We start from the raw sequence: 16844 nt of genomic DNA, 5'->3' as shown, positions 1-16844 counted from the left end.
AATAATTCCAAACACTGCTGTGTAGGTTAGAGGAACATGACACACCACCGTGTTTTCTTTTCCTAATGTGTCCTTTTATTTCTACATTTGTGACTAAATCGGATTGTATTTCAAATGAACGTCGGTTCATTTGAAATGAATTCTCAGTTATTTGTGGAATACAATGCAATCACAAGAATGCTATTCGCTCCACATGTATGTTCAATATATAAGGAAATATGCAGAGTGAGATATAAGCCAAAGTACAAATAGGTTTATAAGTCTGTGTGTGATACTCGGAAATGTACCTTTACACGTTAAATTATGATGAGGGTTTGATTTAATACGTCTAAAGATGAAATTTTAATAATAAAGCTGAACTACTTAGGAAAGTAATGTGTTTGCCAAGAGAAACATTTAGCTTTTTTATGTAGGCGCTGTCAGAGCGTGCAGGACTCTAGCCAGGCAATATAGAAGCAAATGGGAAATACATAATAAATTTGATTAAAATAGGATACATTTAAATACATTTTAGTGAAAGCGAGAAGGGGAACACAGAACTGTTCCATTTTAACAGAATATTTCCTTACTTCTTTGCTGTTGGAAATTTCTAAATTTCAATCAAATATAAATTTCAATCAAAAATGTCATTTTTGAAGAGAATAAAGTAGCTATGTACCCAAATAAGGCAAAAAAGAACTCTTGGAAACCGTAGTCTGCAGTACAAGTGTTTCATTTAATTTTCCTGTTCTTCATATTTAGATTTTCCGAAAAGATAAAGGATACAATCTCGGAAATCAAGTTAATAGCAGGCCCACACCAAGAAAACTCGTTTAATTGGTCTTTTCATTTATTACAAACCCGACTCTTTGCAATTACAGTCAAGTTTTTAGCCACCTACCTCAACATAGATGTCTCGAGGTTAAAAGTACATTATTATCCGTTTTTAAAATGACAACAACTACATCGCATTTCCTCATGCTGTACTCGCAGGATTGTTTCCTGCACTTTTGTAATGTGTGTGTTTTACATTACGCTGGGAAAAAAAGAGACTGCTAAGCAAATAAACAAGTTCCATGTTTTATTCTTTTACACGTATCTGCATAATATTGTTTTAAACTGTAAAATTATTCGGATTTTATTTATTTAGCACTACTTGTTGAATAGGAGAAAGGTATCTTCTGATATTAGTGTTATGCTCATATCATTGAAGCCGTGATTTGAAGGGATAAAAATCTGTGAAAAGCACATTTGCCACGTGTTTCTCTTTTCTGTCCCTATCCTTATTTTTCTTTAAACACATCACCGGGGTTGCACGCCGTGCTGTTCTGTGGCAGCATGGGGGACGAGCTGTTTAAAAAATATCCCGGTTCCTTGATTCTGCGAAGTGTAAATTAGAGACTTACACGGATTTAGAGTACTGTATCTCCGCGCTGCCTTTGCGCTTTGTGTTAAACCTTTAGGCCTGCACACCATTGACAAACACAAGGCGGATGAAATCGACTTAATGCAGTAGTGAGCTTAAAAGTCCAGTAAATAGGAAAATTAAATGGGGCTCAAATGTTAATTACTAAGGAAAAAAGTAAAATATTACCATTAATCATCGTCTTATAGGACGTTGCATATTTAAAGAATTGTAACAGCAGAACTCGGTCTCTCTCCTCCCGGGGCCTCGCTCCGCCTCTGTGTGAATGCAGACAAATTCTGCACTTGTATTACGGCTTTTAAGCTATAATTGAATACAGGGCGCCTGCGAAAACCAGAAACAGCTCAAGACTGACCTGCGGTTTTATAGTGCTTTTGGCAGTCAACTTCAGCTTTTGTCAGAGCAGACACGACAGAGCTGACCAAGGGCGATATACAGACGCCACCTACATGGAATTCGCTATACCCTCAGATGAAACGAGACAAACATCAGAAGTGGAGGATACAAAGAACTTACTCAGGTCGGTGCGATTAGATGAATTGAACAAAGGCGGCGTTTTGCAGTTATTACACATTTTACTCACTTTAGAACTTGCAGGACTTAGAAAAATATTGCAAAGTATTGAGTGAATAAGATGTCTCAGACTAAAAAAAGTGCGTTAGAAATTTATGTCGTGATGTGTAAAATAAAAACTAATTTTGTACACAATAAGCCAAACTGAGAAGAAGCCGGTAAAATTAGTTTAGTATGATGTAGTACTAAATAGTTTTTAGCAAAATTCCATTATTTACCTACAGTATGGTTCAACAAGTTAGTAAAGACAAATTGTATGTATTTTAGTAGACAATGCAATTAGAGTCAACCCGAATTTTTAAATCTCCTTTGCGACTTAGTCCTGATTTTGCCTCTTTATGAGGATTGACATTTCAATCTACTGTAGTTTGATTCACAGGCGCCATAACATATCATGACATATAGTATAGATGAACAAGTAACAGGTTTATTCCATGCTGAAAAAAAGAAGAGAGAAAAAAGAGAGAGAAAACAACGTTTCGGCCGTGGAGCCTTCTTCAGGTGTGAGCTATACTATCTGTACTATACTATATATCTATATAGTATAGATTACATATTTGATATTACAATAAAAATGAGAACAGAACAAAGGTGGTGAATTTCTCTCTCGGTCTGCACGGGTCTCTTCTCCGACTTGCCTCAGTCAAGACAGCTCTTGTGCTAGACTTCAAGTTCGTAGATAAGGGGTCATTTAGACCTGAAGGGTATAGAATGCGCCTGCAGACGCCATTTAGAACACCACATGCCCCGGATGGAGTTACTGATTAGCTTATTCATTAAACCCCAGATAGGACTTTAATGACTAGAATAAGTAATAGCACGAGGCTTTTTCACTTCTACGTCCTCCGACAGTGCTCAAACTGCGCTTCTGTCTCAGCTGATCTGTGCGCTAAACCGCAAAACTTAAATGAACTTCACCTTAAAGAAATCGTCAGATATTCCGCACGCAAAATAAGGATGTTGTTTTAAAGTAGTCAGATTTGGAAATGCAACAATGTCTTCAGTTTTAAGAGATCAAATCCAAGCTTAAACAACTTCACAAAGTAACACCAAATAAGCCCAATTTCGCTCCACAGTACTTTAAAATCGTCCATTATTCATCGGTATTAGTGCCAGGTTCTGTCATTCCCTGCTAAATTTAGCTCGTTTTCACTATAGTACTGTAAATTATATGAGCAATTTTCATTAATTTTAAAATCCTGTACAGCAGTACACACGTAATACAGTAAACAGGAATGTTAGTAACCAAGAATGATCTAGTGTAAAACTAAATAATATATATACCCTTAACCTTACCTTTGATATGCAATAATACATACTGTTTAAAAAATCTATAAATGATATTGAGAAAAAATACATTATTTTGTGCTGGTGAAATATGTCCACCAGTCGATGAAGGGAAAGAATTGGTCTATTGATATATGTTCCTAAAAATGTATATAGTTATTAAAAATCTTCTGTGGTATTTGTCAAATCAGCAAACCATCGTCTGAATTAATATTTGAACCTGGTGGGGAGATGCACAGGGATTGTTTTAGTTATTCTTCATTTTTATAATGAAATGTACCTAGACGGAGGTCTGCTCAGATTAGGAACCACATTACGTATTATATGCTATCGAAAGTTCAAGATTTCACTTATTATGACGATAACTTCTAGCCAAAAGTTTGGAAATTTAAATAAGCTTATTTACTGAGCACGTACCAATGGACATTTTAAATGTAAACAAAAAAAGATACGGATATGAGCAGTACGAGCAATAATCTGCAAACGAAAATGGTCCTACACACTGATCAAAATTTAAATCAAATGTTATTTACTGTCTTAAATATAATTATTCATTTTGTGTCTGATTCTGTGGCTGTGTTAATGCCCTGTGAATATCAAGAAAAGACCAATCGCGCGTTACGTCTGTAGAATTACAACATAATGAAAATGCTTCATAAAGCTAAAAGCGCGTGTTTCACGGACTTTTATTTTCCTGAGATCGTTGAACCCAGTCGTTTTCAACTCACACGTTTCCCCTTTCTTCGCTTGCAGCAGCCGGCGAGACCCCGTCCCGAAGTGGGCAGGAATCGCGAATTTCGGCGCGGTGTTTTTGAACTTGAATGATTTTGCTCCTCTGCTGCGCAGCGCCAGACGCTGCTCGAGCCGGACGGGAGCGGGAGCAGCGCGTGCGGCCGGCTGCCGCGGCGCCAGACTGACCCCAACCTTTGCACTTGTTTCAGTCCACCTCGCCGCCCTGCCCGAGCAGGCCCGAGCTACCGTGTTCATACCTTTACAGCTTCATAACACTGGTTTTCAAATATCTTCCGCAGGCTCGACAAAGAAAGGCTGCGAGGCAACGGGGGACTGCGGCGAGAAAACCACCCGACTCTCAGCATCTGAGATCTTAAAAACAAGCTTTCATTTTCACTGCCGAGGAGCTTGACTTCACATCAAAATCCTTGTTTTTTTCTCAATTTCGGAGGGATACTCGTCTCCAAGAATAAAGTATATCCTTGTATTAACACGAGGGAAAAACCGTTCAGAAAAGACTCGTGGCATTTCTAAATTTGGATTTTGTTATCACTGCTATTTGCACTTCTTCTAGATCAAAACGTTCAATTAAAAAAGCACACATCTATCTTCCAAAAGCACGTAATCGGGTATATTACAGGATATGCAAAACCTCCAAACCGAAATCTGTTTGTTGGTAACTTGCCCTTTACAAATAGCATGTTCAGAAGTCTTTTCTCAGTATATCGGGATAAATTTGAATTTTGCTTTAAATAGTCTTTTATTGGAAGAGATATGAATTATGTCTGACCAAATCTGGATGAGTAATTAAAAGTAATACTTGTTGCTTTTATTTTTGATTGTCATATAAACGCATTTCCTTACACAACCATTTTTTATAAAACAGAATAAAGAATGCCAATTTTTGATAAATGTTCCAGGATTTTATCGTAAATGTGATAAACCAGCTTTAAGAATATATATACACTTCAACATTGAAACGTTGCTTCCGTGGTCATTTGAAATGATTTTTTGAATGTTGTTTTCGGAGTCAAGAAAAATGCACATCATGTATTAGATAAATACTGTGGGACAAAAAAGTGTAGCGGCAAGAACAATAATATAAATATCTGATCACACTGAGTTTCACTTAATTGTATATCAACAACAGAAATCTGCGAAACGTTTTATTGGTCAGATCAAGCTTTGTTTTTCTTGAGACTGATATTGTTTGGTCTTCGTAACCTAAATATTTACCATATCTGCAGTAATGTGGATTCGCGTTTTTCACAGTATTTATATGGTTTTTAACAGACAAGTGATATTTAGTTAGGCTTCAGAATAAACAACTGTTTTCAATCCTGTACTCCAAAGACCTATTGATTTTCCAAAACCAAGCTATTCGCTGAAGTCTGGATTCTGCCTTTTTCATTGTAGGCGTTTCAACAGAATGCCGTTATTTTATTACGAGTTATAATGTTTTTTTAAAATAATTTCTTCGTATCGTTCTAAATAAATGAGAAAAATCGAATATCATAAATCCCGTGTTCCAAGAAACTATAACAAACGCAGTCAGTATTATTTTGTTATTTGTTTCGGATGATTACATAGTGTATACGGCTGTCTATATTTTGTTTGTATTTTTTCAGCCTTTCGATGCTGATTGAGCTACCAGAAGAAAATAGAGGAGCCGCAGGGCTGGGATTTGACTGCCTTTCTAATAGAAAGGACTGCTGTGCTGTTGGCTTGTGTGTCTTGACGGTGACGGCCGGCGCGCAACGAGAGAGCTGCGAATCTGTAAGAGAAAATACAGAACAGACGAGGACAGACACTACAAAATCTCTTATCCGAAAATATTATTCTTAGAAGGTTCCTTTTGCACATACGAATTGTTGTGATGCGTCTTATGGGCAAAGATTCTTTAATATAAAAACGTATTGTCGTCTTTGCTCCTTTATTTCTTCACATCCCAAGAAATAACAGCTGCGTTGATATGAACTTGTGTGACGGTTCCAGTTCTTTATTACCGTTATAATTACATATTCACTTCGTTAGTACATGAATGTATTCTTGAATTTCACTATTATCAACAACTAATTTTCTAGGCCTGGTTCTTTATGGTTAGAGTTAAATAACGTGGATAAGGTCGGATGATATAATTCATTTTAATAAAATTAACTTTTCTAATTATTAAGGCCTAAATGAAAAACCTCTATTTGGCTGAAAATCGCACGACTTAAATTAGAAAATTTTATTCTTCTTGAAATATATCACCAAATGTTTTTTTTCTCCTGTTTAATACCAGTTTTGTTTAAAATTAATCATGTCGAACGGTATTCGGGTCCACTAGTTGTGTTTTTCAGTTTCAGTTTTTTTTCCAAACCAAAAATGAGTGTAAAATCAATCATGTTCTTACAGAACAAGGACAATCCTCCTTTATGGCTCTGCAGGATACTAAGATTAGAAACCGCAGATTTAGGAAATATGTCTAGTCATATCGCTTTATTTCCTGAATACTACACTCTTAACTATTTTGTAATTACTCCTTAAACTGTCACTCATGGAAACAGAATTTAGACAAGAAAAACCTGCAGAGATCCTCTGCTGACGCTTCAGTCATCAGAGGCTGAGAAAGGAATTTATATTTTCTCCATACATAATTATGACAACATGCGGTGAACGTGACTCAATCGCGCAGCTGAGCACATAGAAGGTTTAGGAAATAACTCAAGAGCTGAACATCAAACGTTAAAGGCATCTACGTCACTCTAATAAAATGAGCTAGACGCCCTACACAAATAAACACAACACCATTTTCTAATGAAGTATATTTGTCAAGAAAGGCATTTTTATTTATTTTTCCCATTCAGTTTAGTCGTTCCTAGCTGACCGTTGTTTTATGCCTGCCTATATTATAACATAGTTAGTTTTTGCGTACTCGGGAGTTTGTTTTTAGACATGTGTTCCTTTCCTATTGGTAGATAAAGTCTGTACATTTTCCATCTATAAGAGATAATCAGTCGTGTTTAGGGATTCACTGCCCATCATATGGGGACTAAACTGACGTTTTGACGCTGATCGGTTTTTTAAAAGAACTCGAGCATATACACTCCAGTCCTGACTGCTACATTAACAGAAAATATAAAGGTGCAACACAATAAAAACATAAAAGAGCCGACATAACCAAATGTTTCGCTCACTGGCCTTTTGCAGACGTGTGAGATATGATTAAGACACTCCTTCACGCCAAGGCCTGTAAGTTAACACTCATCCGAATGTAGGTTTAATTCTTAGTATGTGGTTGTCCTGTTGTTTTTTCTATAAATTATTCTCAAACCATCTGGCTATTTTGTCAAAAAATGTGAAATTCCACTTTGTCAAGCGAACTCATTTAGCCTGCAATGTCATACAGCTTCAGTAAGCACAGAGTATTTTGGTGTTTCATGGTGTCGGAGGCTTGGGTTACACGTCTCGAAGCGATTTGGCGCTGCCTCTTGGTCACCTGGAGCCATCGACCGGCCAGCTGGGGAAAATAACTGCCTTGTGTGTTTCGCGCTAGTAGCGTGTCCTCTCAACCCCCACAATCGTATTGTTGCCATTCTTTCTCAAGTTCTCATGTGATTCACCTCAGGAAACATTCAATGTGTGCAAGCGGTTACAATGAATGAAGGCAGAAGTCTGCATTCTGATGGGTATAAAAAGTAAAACGTCATACACTTCAGGGCTCTGCTGAAAAACAAAAACACAGCCAGTTTCTTCTTTTTTCTTGCGCATGTTGATTAGTGTTCGACTATCTACTGTATCTTCAGCCTCCTGCACTTCTCTCATCTACTTGTATGTAATTTCTTATTTTGGAGGGACGTGAAGAATAAAAAGTTGTACAGTTCCAAATTTAGGATAACTCTTTACATCGAACAATCCTGCTGTTACCTGTCTTGTCTTTAGGTGGCAGCACGTCAGTCAGTCACGAGGCAATCACAGAAGACAGCTCCAGACTTTAATTCCCGTCCTGCGGTCCCACCCCAGAGTTTGCTTTTGGCCAGGTACTGGTGAGCACGTTCAGGCTGCATTGTGTACTTCCAGCTCTTCGTGAAAGTCCTGTAATAGGGAACGTATCGACCTGTCTAACAACACAGCTCAGTTCCAAGACACGGACATTTGTGATACATTTTTAAAGCTCATTGCCTACAGTCAAGTTGCTTTAAAAAGATAATGTGATTTTACACAATAATAATAATGCTATGCATTGACTAATTTCTGTTAAATTAAAAGGGAAATTAGGAAAACAGCGTTAACAGATTTATCAAATTATACCACGTCCTTTCTTTGGATATTTAGTCCATATGCAGAGAAATGAAGGTTCTGCGTTTGACTGTGTTTCAAGTGCTTGACAGTCCAATGTTTGATACAGAAACTTTCTTAAATCATTCTAAAACCCAACATCGAAACTACCGACAGTTATATTTATTTAAGCTTTTGAGAATTCCGAGAACTAATTAGAAAACATAGACACTTCATTGCAACATTGACTTTTGTTATAAACCCGCGTGCGGCGAGTGAAAGCCTTCAAGCCGTTCTTCTGCATCCTATTACGTGAGAAAAACCTGAGCCACGCTCATGCAGCATATTTTCCTTGCAATATATTTTCATGGCCTTTGAAAAAGGTATGCCTGATGGTCGGTTTCTGGGGGCGGAACATGTTGTTGCTGCTCTTCCGAACGCGTCCGCGCGTCTTGAGCCGGCTGCCCGTGTCTCCGTGGGGCGCAGCAGACAGCGAGGCGACTGGAACACTAGTCCCACTCAGAGCGGATCCTCCAGGCGTCCTCCAGCGTGCCTGTGCTACACCTCATTCTCTGTTGATTTTTACACTCCCTGTCGCCCAGACGCCGCATTGATTGCATGATCTGTTTGGACATAAAGGTTCATTCAACAGAAGTATGAAGCAACGGGTCTGCGAGAAGCAACCGGTGGCTTGTTCCCTTTTTAGAATTATATTATATAGAACATTTCTCGCTTCGACACATCTGTGTCCGCGGTGGAGTTCGCAGTCCCACGCGAGCATCTTCGGCCTCCGAGCCTCAACATTTTTACACGTCCTTCGTGCTGTACTCCGGCGTTCACAAACGAAAACACACCCAGACATTTATTAGAGAGTGCATTATGCAGTATCTCAATAATAGATTTTGTCAATTAAATCGTATTTTCTCTGTCGTTATCTCCTACAGATGAAAATGGGTTTCCAGATACTCTTTTTCGACTATAACGGGAACATCCAACCCGCTCGAACCTCATTCAGTACCAAAGTACTCACAGGTTTCATTAGCTGGCAATGGAGAAAACAGTGTCGGTGAACATTTCTCTCGATCTACATAATATACACATTTTTGCTGTGACTGTGCACTCACGTCGACCTACTTAAAATGTGTATTCCAATGAAGTACAGATTATAAAACGACTTTAGAAAAGTATAAGAATTTACTAGAATTTTGATTGAAACACAAACATTATATTTCAAAGTAACGAACAGATTAAGTTAATATTGTATTTATGTAATAATTTTCAAAGTTTGCATAACTTAAACATAAAATAAACATGTACATAATATACAGTGATTATAAATTCATTTATAATTTATCCGAATCCTATTAGCTATTATTCACTATAAATTAACTACAAGTTCAGTATAGTGTACACAGAAATTACACTATAAATCACTATAAATTAATTTATAGTTTAAAACGACTAATTAGATCAGATTTTATATAAGAGGTTAAGAAGATCGCAGAGCTTATATTTCATATCAAAGCTGCTCTGAGAAGAAACTTGAGCTACTCATTTCCGTTGTGCGATCAATAATTAATGATTTATTAATTAATACGACCATCTGAAGAGAAAAAGATCTCCATTGCTCTTGCACAGCTCGACAATCGCACGCATGGAAAACTGTTGACATCAATGTCCATTATATGCTCGACTGACTGGCGGCTTCTAACATTCTTTCAGTGAAAAGCTGAATACTGTGGTTGTAATGTATTACAAGACAAATTGAACACACAACAGCTGCGCATTATTTCAGTATTATCTATGTCTCACAAACTCTCTGCATTCTAACAGACAAAATAGACGAAAACCAATGTAATATTTATATACCATGTAGAATGTACTATTCTTTGATAAGTACATTCATTTATGCCATGTATCTGGCCCCACATATAGAAACACATAGTCATTGTTACATCAACACGCAATGACGGGTAGTGCCCAAAAATAATTTAAACAACTACGAGGGTCTTACATGAAAGGTGTGTACAAGGATAATGTTGCCTGAATTATACATTGTTTTTTTCTTTGTTGGCTTTGTCTTGCGCATAGAACTATTCACAATTTCGTTAATAAAAATATTTGATGAACTTGTATCCATATGTACACCGAATGAACCAGTTTTAAACTAACCTTTCTATGTATCTCTTCAAGAGTATATGTGAATCCTCGAGTTGTAAATGGGCTATTGTCGGGATTAATTGGAAAGGATAAATGAAAAGCGAAAGTGGGTGAGTTTCTAACGTGAATGGTGACTGGGTTATTGCGGAAAACTGCCACACATGTACACCTGCATTAACTGACGCGGTTTCTAAAACGGAAATTATTTCTTCGTATAGGAGGATGTGAAAAATAAACAGTTGTACTGGAGAGATTGTTACGTCAAACAATTGTGCTGTTACCTGTTTTGTCAGTTTTCCTGTTTTAGGAGAGATTGTAGAAAATTGTTTCAAATATTGATTAAAAATAATTTTTGAATTTATAAATTGTGCTTGTAATTTTCTTTCAAAGCCCGGTGACTTAAAAGCAGAGGATAAAAACGCCGCAGAGAGGGAGCACTGGATTATTACAGTGACACGTGTTCCAGTGTCCGGATTAATATTTTATTACATTAAAATACCTTTAAAAACGGTGATTTATTCCAGCCGTGAACTTTCTGAGGTTTGATCCACTGTATTTTAAAACAGCTGAGGACATTTTAGTATAAATAGACAAATAAAAAACGTTAACATTCATATTGTGGCAACAATTTTGCCACACGAATAACAAGATTTAGGAGTAATGTTAGTGTAACAAGTTCTCCAGGTAGATGCCGTGCACCTAGGCTACAGATTTTTTAACCATGACATATTCCTGAATCGATGGAGAAGAAAAAACAAAGCCTTTTTAAATATTCTTTAAATTGCCTGCGTGAATATTTTCAGATATGTCTGTGTTGGCCTGCTGGTATGGATAGTGAATAATGAATGCCCTTTCAGGGGAATACGAGAAATTGAGATTTCTCCTTAACGTGTGAATTAAGTGGGGTTTAGCAAAAATAAACAGTTTTTTCCATCGCCTTCATGAAATGCATAAAAAACAGACATAAACATTCAGCATAATTTATATTCGGTTCAAATTGTTCCTATTTCTCATATTTAATAGAGGTTTAGAAAGTGGAAAATCGAAATATGTTAGTCTACATGCGACATTATCAATAAATATATGCAACCATTGAAATTTCGAAATAGAAAACTGAAAAAAAAGGTTTGCAAAGCTCTGTGTAGCCACACAGAAGTCTCGCCAGGTGGCGCCATTGTTCCAGTAATTTCACTCGTTCATTCATTTGCTGTCGGAAGCCAAGGTCAAGAACGGGCCATTTTCCTTGAGGTCAAGGTTTGATCCCCCGAAACCCCAACATAAACACTCGCGTCCCAAACAAAACAGCAAATCAGGCGAGCGTGTTCTGAACCACCGATACACAGAACATACGATACCCAGAAACATGTCTTATGAACACAGATTTTAATGACTACAAGGCTTAAAATAAGACATGCTGCTGTATATGGTAAGTACTATTAAAGGAACACTAACGTTGCATTTAATGTTCGTGAAAAATGAGAATTAGACTATTTATTGATTAAATTAAATCTGCAATAATGCTCAATGCCTCTGATTTTCAGCAGACATTCGGGAAGTGGAAGAAAATTAAATTAACAAGCCGTTTGTCACCCTGTTTCTTTGAAGTCGTATAAATCAAGTTGGAGTATTTCGTTTGTAGGGTAAGATTGAATTTGAAACAACTCGAATGGACTATGCCTAGATCTTCACCCTTCCCTTATCACGAGGGTGCAGTGATTTCGGTGTCATTTTAAAACAAAGATATCACTCTCTATAACTCATATTACATGTCCTGATTTTATTGGGACGGAATTTGTTTGGTAATTAACAAAGTACACGGATATTTTGCAGACATAGATATAAATGAACAATGCAAATATTCAACACTTCAAGCATACGGCGCTGGCATAGGCTATACAACAACAATAACGCAAATATTATAGGAAAGCTATTTTACAATTGACACATATGAAAAGCTTTGCTTTCACCAAAGGACATCATGAAACAGTAAGATTGCCTTGGCAGTTTCCTTAATAAAAGGACGTGTAGATCAGGGAAACATTAGAAATCACGATGTAAGTAGTCGAGAAACAATTCTATAAGACTTGAGATATCTTTAAAAGCCACGGTATACATATTTTCCATTAAACAAGTGAATTGTGTGCACATTTTATTTTATTAATTTTCATTATGTATAATTCTAAAACATGCTGGTTTTAATTTAGGTATCCCAGACTGCCTCTTTTTTCAGATCTTTCAAATGAAAAAAAAATAGAGCGTAAACATATTTATTACACGTTTTCTAGGATTTCCTGAGCAGAAATGAAGCATGCAGTTAATTCGCAATACACTGTACATGAATAAATCCCCGTCTTCCTACACGCCTTGTGGAATAAGACACAGCACTAGTACAGTCCAACCACTGATGCTTGTAGCAACACAATATCTTTTACATCAAATACGGAGGTTCCGAACTTCTCCAACATTCGCTCCTGCCACAGAGAAAGGCTGGGGGTGGCGCCGTGGCACGCAATGTTAAATTCTTTCAGAAAAAAAGTCTTCTTCATATTTACCTGTGAATTTCGAAGTCTTAAATCCAAAGCCTCGAGGTGTGTGTATAGGAATGACATACACACGTCCGCACAACCTGTAGTTCGCACCTCGGAGAGGGAAGAGATCCCCTTACAGTCCCCTCACAACTAGCTGGTGCTCTTCAGTTTATTCACCACTTTCTTCTCCTTTACTCTCCTGTTCTGGAACCAGATTGTGACCTGCCTTTCGGACAAGTTTGTTTGCGCAGATATCCGTCTCCGCTTGTCCTTCGTGATGAATTTATTAGTAGCGTACTCCCTCTCGAGCTCTTTCAGCTGCACCTTTGTGTAGGGCACGCGCTTCTTCCTCCCGCGCCGAAAGGTGCTGCCGTCCCCCGGGTGCGAGACCACATCTGCACGAGAACAGAGCGCAACATTACTCTCCCGGAATCTCCCTCTCACCTACATAAGGACAGCCGACAGCAGAACTTATCAAAAAAATAGCTGCTTCTCACTGACAAGTGGTTGTTTTTTCCCCCCCAAACTCGTTAGCAAATACCTGATACGTTACAAGCAAGCGCGCTGGCTTTACAAATCACAGATGCTTAAAATTAAATTGAAAGAAAAAAAAAACCCCGACACGTTAAAATGTCACCGGCGGAAAAAAATAATTGCGCTTTCCAAAAGTAAAAGGCACGTTTTTTTGGGGGGTGGAAAAAAAGGTCAGTCTTCTCGGATTTCTAAGTGTACCTTCGCGTTCTTTACGTATTCTTGTGAGTAGCTGCTGCCTATTCTCTCTAGTTTGAGCGCTATCAAACAAGCTTTGTGCCACATACCTTGGATCGATGATTTCCAAAGGTGAGCCGGCTGGGCTTGCTCCTTGGAGCAGTAAACTTGGCCGTTCCACCCGTTGGTGATCGCCCACGGCTGGTAACTTTCCACGGGTAACAGCGGTTCGTGCCGGGGCTCCCCCGGAGCGCTAATCGTCGGCACTACCGGAACATCTAGATAGCTGGGAACGGGCTGATAGGGGCCAGCAGCGTAGCCCTGATAAAACGCGAATTCCTTCGCTCTGGACGTGAATTCTTCGCCAGAAACCGATGTGTCCATGTACTTCTCTGCATAGGTGGAGGGCTGTGCGCAGGACTTAATGCCGCTATGATGTGTCATCCTACAGGGGTAGTAGCCGCTGCCAAAATATCCATAGGGCAAAGAAGCGCTAGAAGAGCTCTGGGCTGCAGAACAGGGGCTGCACTGTTTGACAGGTTCGGCCATGCCAGAAACTGGCACCTCACTCGACGTGTAAGCAGTGCTGGGAGCCAGGGACGCAGGATGGGCCAGCAGATTCCTGCACTGATTCGCGGCAAAGTTGCCTCCTGCAAATCCTTCCATGTTTTTGTTCACTTCATCTAAACCGTTGTCGTACAGGAACATCACCGGGTCAATCCAGCGGGGATGGAGAAGTAATGACGCTGTCATAGCACGTCCAACATTGAGACTACTGGCTCTTTTTAAAAAGCCCCAAGACTGAAAAAAGAGATAGTGAATCTGAGAGAGTAACCAGCACTGACGCGCCTGTGTACACCAAGCCCGCGCGGCTATTGGCTGAGCCCAGCCACGTGATATGCAAAGAGGGCGATAAACATCTCAAACACAGATAATTAAATGTACAAGATGCGGTGTGTTGTAAGTTGTCCGTAGCAATCAAAGTTCCTGGCTTGTGTAATACTTCCCAAAAGCTGTGGACTCGCGCGTAAATCTGAGAATGAAGCATCTGCTTATATGTGGATCTGTTGCAAGATAAGTGGATTACACTATTTTACCTCTTTGGTTTACATGATAATCGAGTTTCTCAAAATACTTTTTACCCCTTTAGACCGGCAAGGACTTCTAGGAATCGAATAAGAAGCGGGGAGAGTCTGGTGTGTCATGAACGACTAGGACTTGATCCTAACTCTTAATGTAACCCGAAATGTGCGTGTAAATCTATTTGTGAAAAGTATTTACAAATATAAACAACTCATTTATGCACTCTGGTTCTTTTTCTAAACATCCAGGTTAATTTAAAGCTTTTATATACAGACAGTATGCATTTAAGACAAAGCAAAGAGAACCTGGGAGTAAATAATGAAGTCACGAACCCTGCTCTGTCTGTCGGCAGCCTACCAACACAGTATCTTGACTTACAACTCAGATCTCCACTGACGTTCCGATTCGTCTAAAAATGTGAAAGAAGATGGTACACGGAAATATATTTACAAGTGTAATTAAACGTACGCAGTTCATCAATATTAAAATAAAACTACTGCAGACAAAAGTAAAATTGCTGAGGTGTAAAGTAAAATTAATTGTTTTTTCCTGTCAAATCTTTATTGCTTTATCGAAAAATGATTAAACATTTCTTTAAATAAATCAAATTTAAATAATTATGGATCTGTTGAATGTATATTATTACATAATATGCAGTATAATTATTTAGTGTAGGACTGACCTGCAAATTTTAACTATGTTTTGCTGATAAGAATATTTCAACTTCTCTATATAGTACAATAATATATGCATTATAGAAAGGACTACACAAAAAAGTGATACTTGGTATAAAGTAATATTATCCTCTATTTAAAATGTAACTGGAAATAAAACTTTTGATACACTGCACTGAGAAATGTCTTCCATGTCCTTAAGATTACTCCTAAACTAGGCGTTTCTTTCTGCTCCTTTGACGCCTTTGCTCAAAGAGGAAATGTCTGCACCTTTTCAGCTATAGAAAATACGACCCCACTGGACGCTGGAGGCGCAAATAACTCTCCACGCAAAACTGCAATTGTAAAAATGGACAAAAAAGATTTACTTAAACCATTCCTACCACGGTAGCTTCCGGTGTGTTTACAATATGCAAAGCCAACGCAGCCAGCAATGTGGCCGAGCTGTTTTACATACGGGTTAGACGCGGCCAGGGGCCAAGGTCAAGTTGAAAGTTGCAGTCTAGCCAGAGTAACTGTTGTCATTCAAGCTTTGACGAGCTCGTCTGAATTCCTGCATGGACACAGTCGTGAGAAAAAGAATGAACTGGGTTCTGTGCAAAGTTGTGGTTTTGTAAAAGTAAGTTATTCTCGTTAAAATGAATTGGGATCTAGTTATATTCTTCGTTTTTTTTTCATTTTTCAGAAAAAGGTGTGAAGACGATTTAATTACGTAAAAAGGGCCTCTCAAACAAAAGTGCTGCCACCGGATTAGTGTGTTTGGCTCTTTTACAACAAGCAAAGTCTGCGAACCGAGACTTGCGAAGCAGCTCCGTTTATCCGCCTTCTCGATTAAGTGAAATTATATTAAAAAATTCTCAATTCTCAATTCAGATTCTGTTGTATTAAATACATGTAGCTCTTACCACCATGAAAGATTATGATCTATAAATAAATATATTTGTACAAGCAGTTTTCACGATTTGACATACATTTAGATTGATATCTAGTTTCAGCGTAGAATAAAACTGTGCCTAGGAAAAAAAAGGACAAGTACTTGTAATGAAGTTCTTTGCAGGTATGTTTCCTGCGAAATCTTTCAACTAGTTTTCGCGAACGAATAAATACTCTTTCTTGTCAACAATGGCGAAATTGTAAAATAATGTTTTGGGTTTTGCTTGAAACGCTTGCTCGTTATATTCCATTTAAACAGTTATCTCCTCTATTATTTAGAGCGGCCTTTTAAAGACTTTTTAAACATCTCGAATTCACTGCAGCTATCTTCATACGTTTTTCACATGTGGCATAATTTGAGTCTAAATTGAATTGGACGTTTTCATTGAAAAAATGACACATAATCATATTTTTAAAATATCTTAACGCGGAGCGGCTTTTCAAGGGATCAGTTTGCCTATTAACACAGTACATCACATATTGAAAATTCAGGGAGATATG

At 38.1% G+C, this 16844-nt stretch overlaps 1 protein-coding gene and 1 long non-coding RNA gene across 2 annotated transcripts; one reads left to right on the top strand and one right to left on the bottom strand.

The window, feature by feature from the left end:
- Nucleotides 1-1583: 1583 nt before the first annotated feature.
- On the top strand, nucleotides 1584-10782 carry LOC148650777 (uncharacterized). The gene is made up of 2 exons (XR_015925538.1): nucleotides 1584-1925; nucleotides 4297-10782. It is a non-coding gene; the product is annotated as an uncharacterized LOC148650777 (long non-coding RNA).
- A 1392-nt stretch (nucleotides 10783-12174) lies between these two features.
- LOC148650776 (homeobox protein Hox-A13b-like) lies at nucleotides 12175-15283 on the bottom strand. Its single transcript, XM_088600305.1, has 2 exons — nucleotides 13764-15283; nucleotides 12175-13340 (listed from the first exon to the last, which is right to left on the bottom strand). The coding sequence occupies exons 1-2, from the start codon at nucleotides 14404-14406 to the stop codon at nucleotides 13096-13098; spliced, it is 888 nt and encodes a 295-aa protein (XP_088456431.1). The 5' UTR covers nucleotides 14407-15283; the 3' UTR covers nucleotides 12175-13095.
- Nucleotides 15284-16844: the final 1561 nt, after the last annotated feature.

The sequence above is a fragment of the Lepisosteus platostomus genome, chromosome 12 (genome assembly GCF_059453375.1).
Source record: "Lepisosteus platostomus isolate fLepPlt1 chromosome 12, fLepPlt1.hap1, whole genome shotgun sequence".
Classification (NCBI taxonomy): Eukaryota; Metazoa; Chordata; class Actinopteri; order Semionotiformes; family Lepisosteidae; genus Lepisosteus; species Lepisosteus platostomus.
This window is presented reverse-complemented; position numbering and strand designations above follow the sequence as displayed.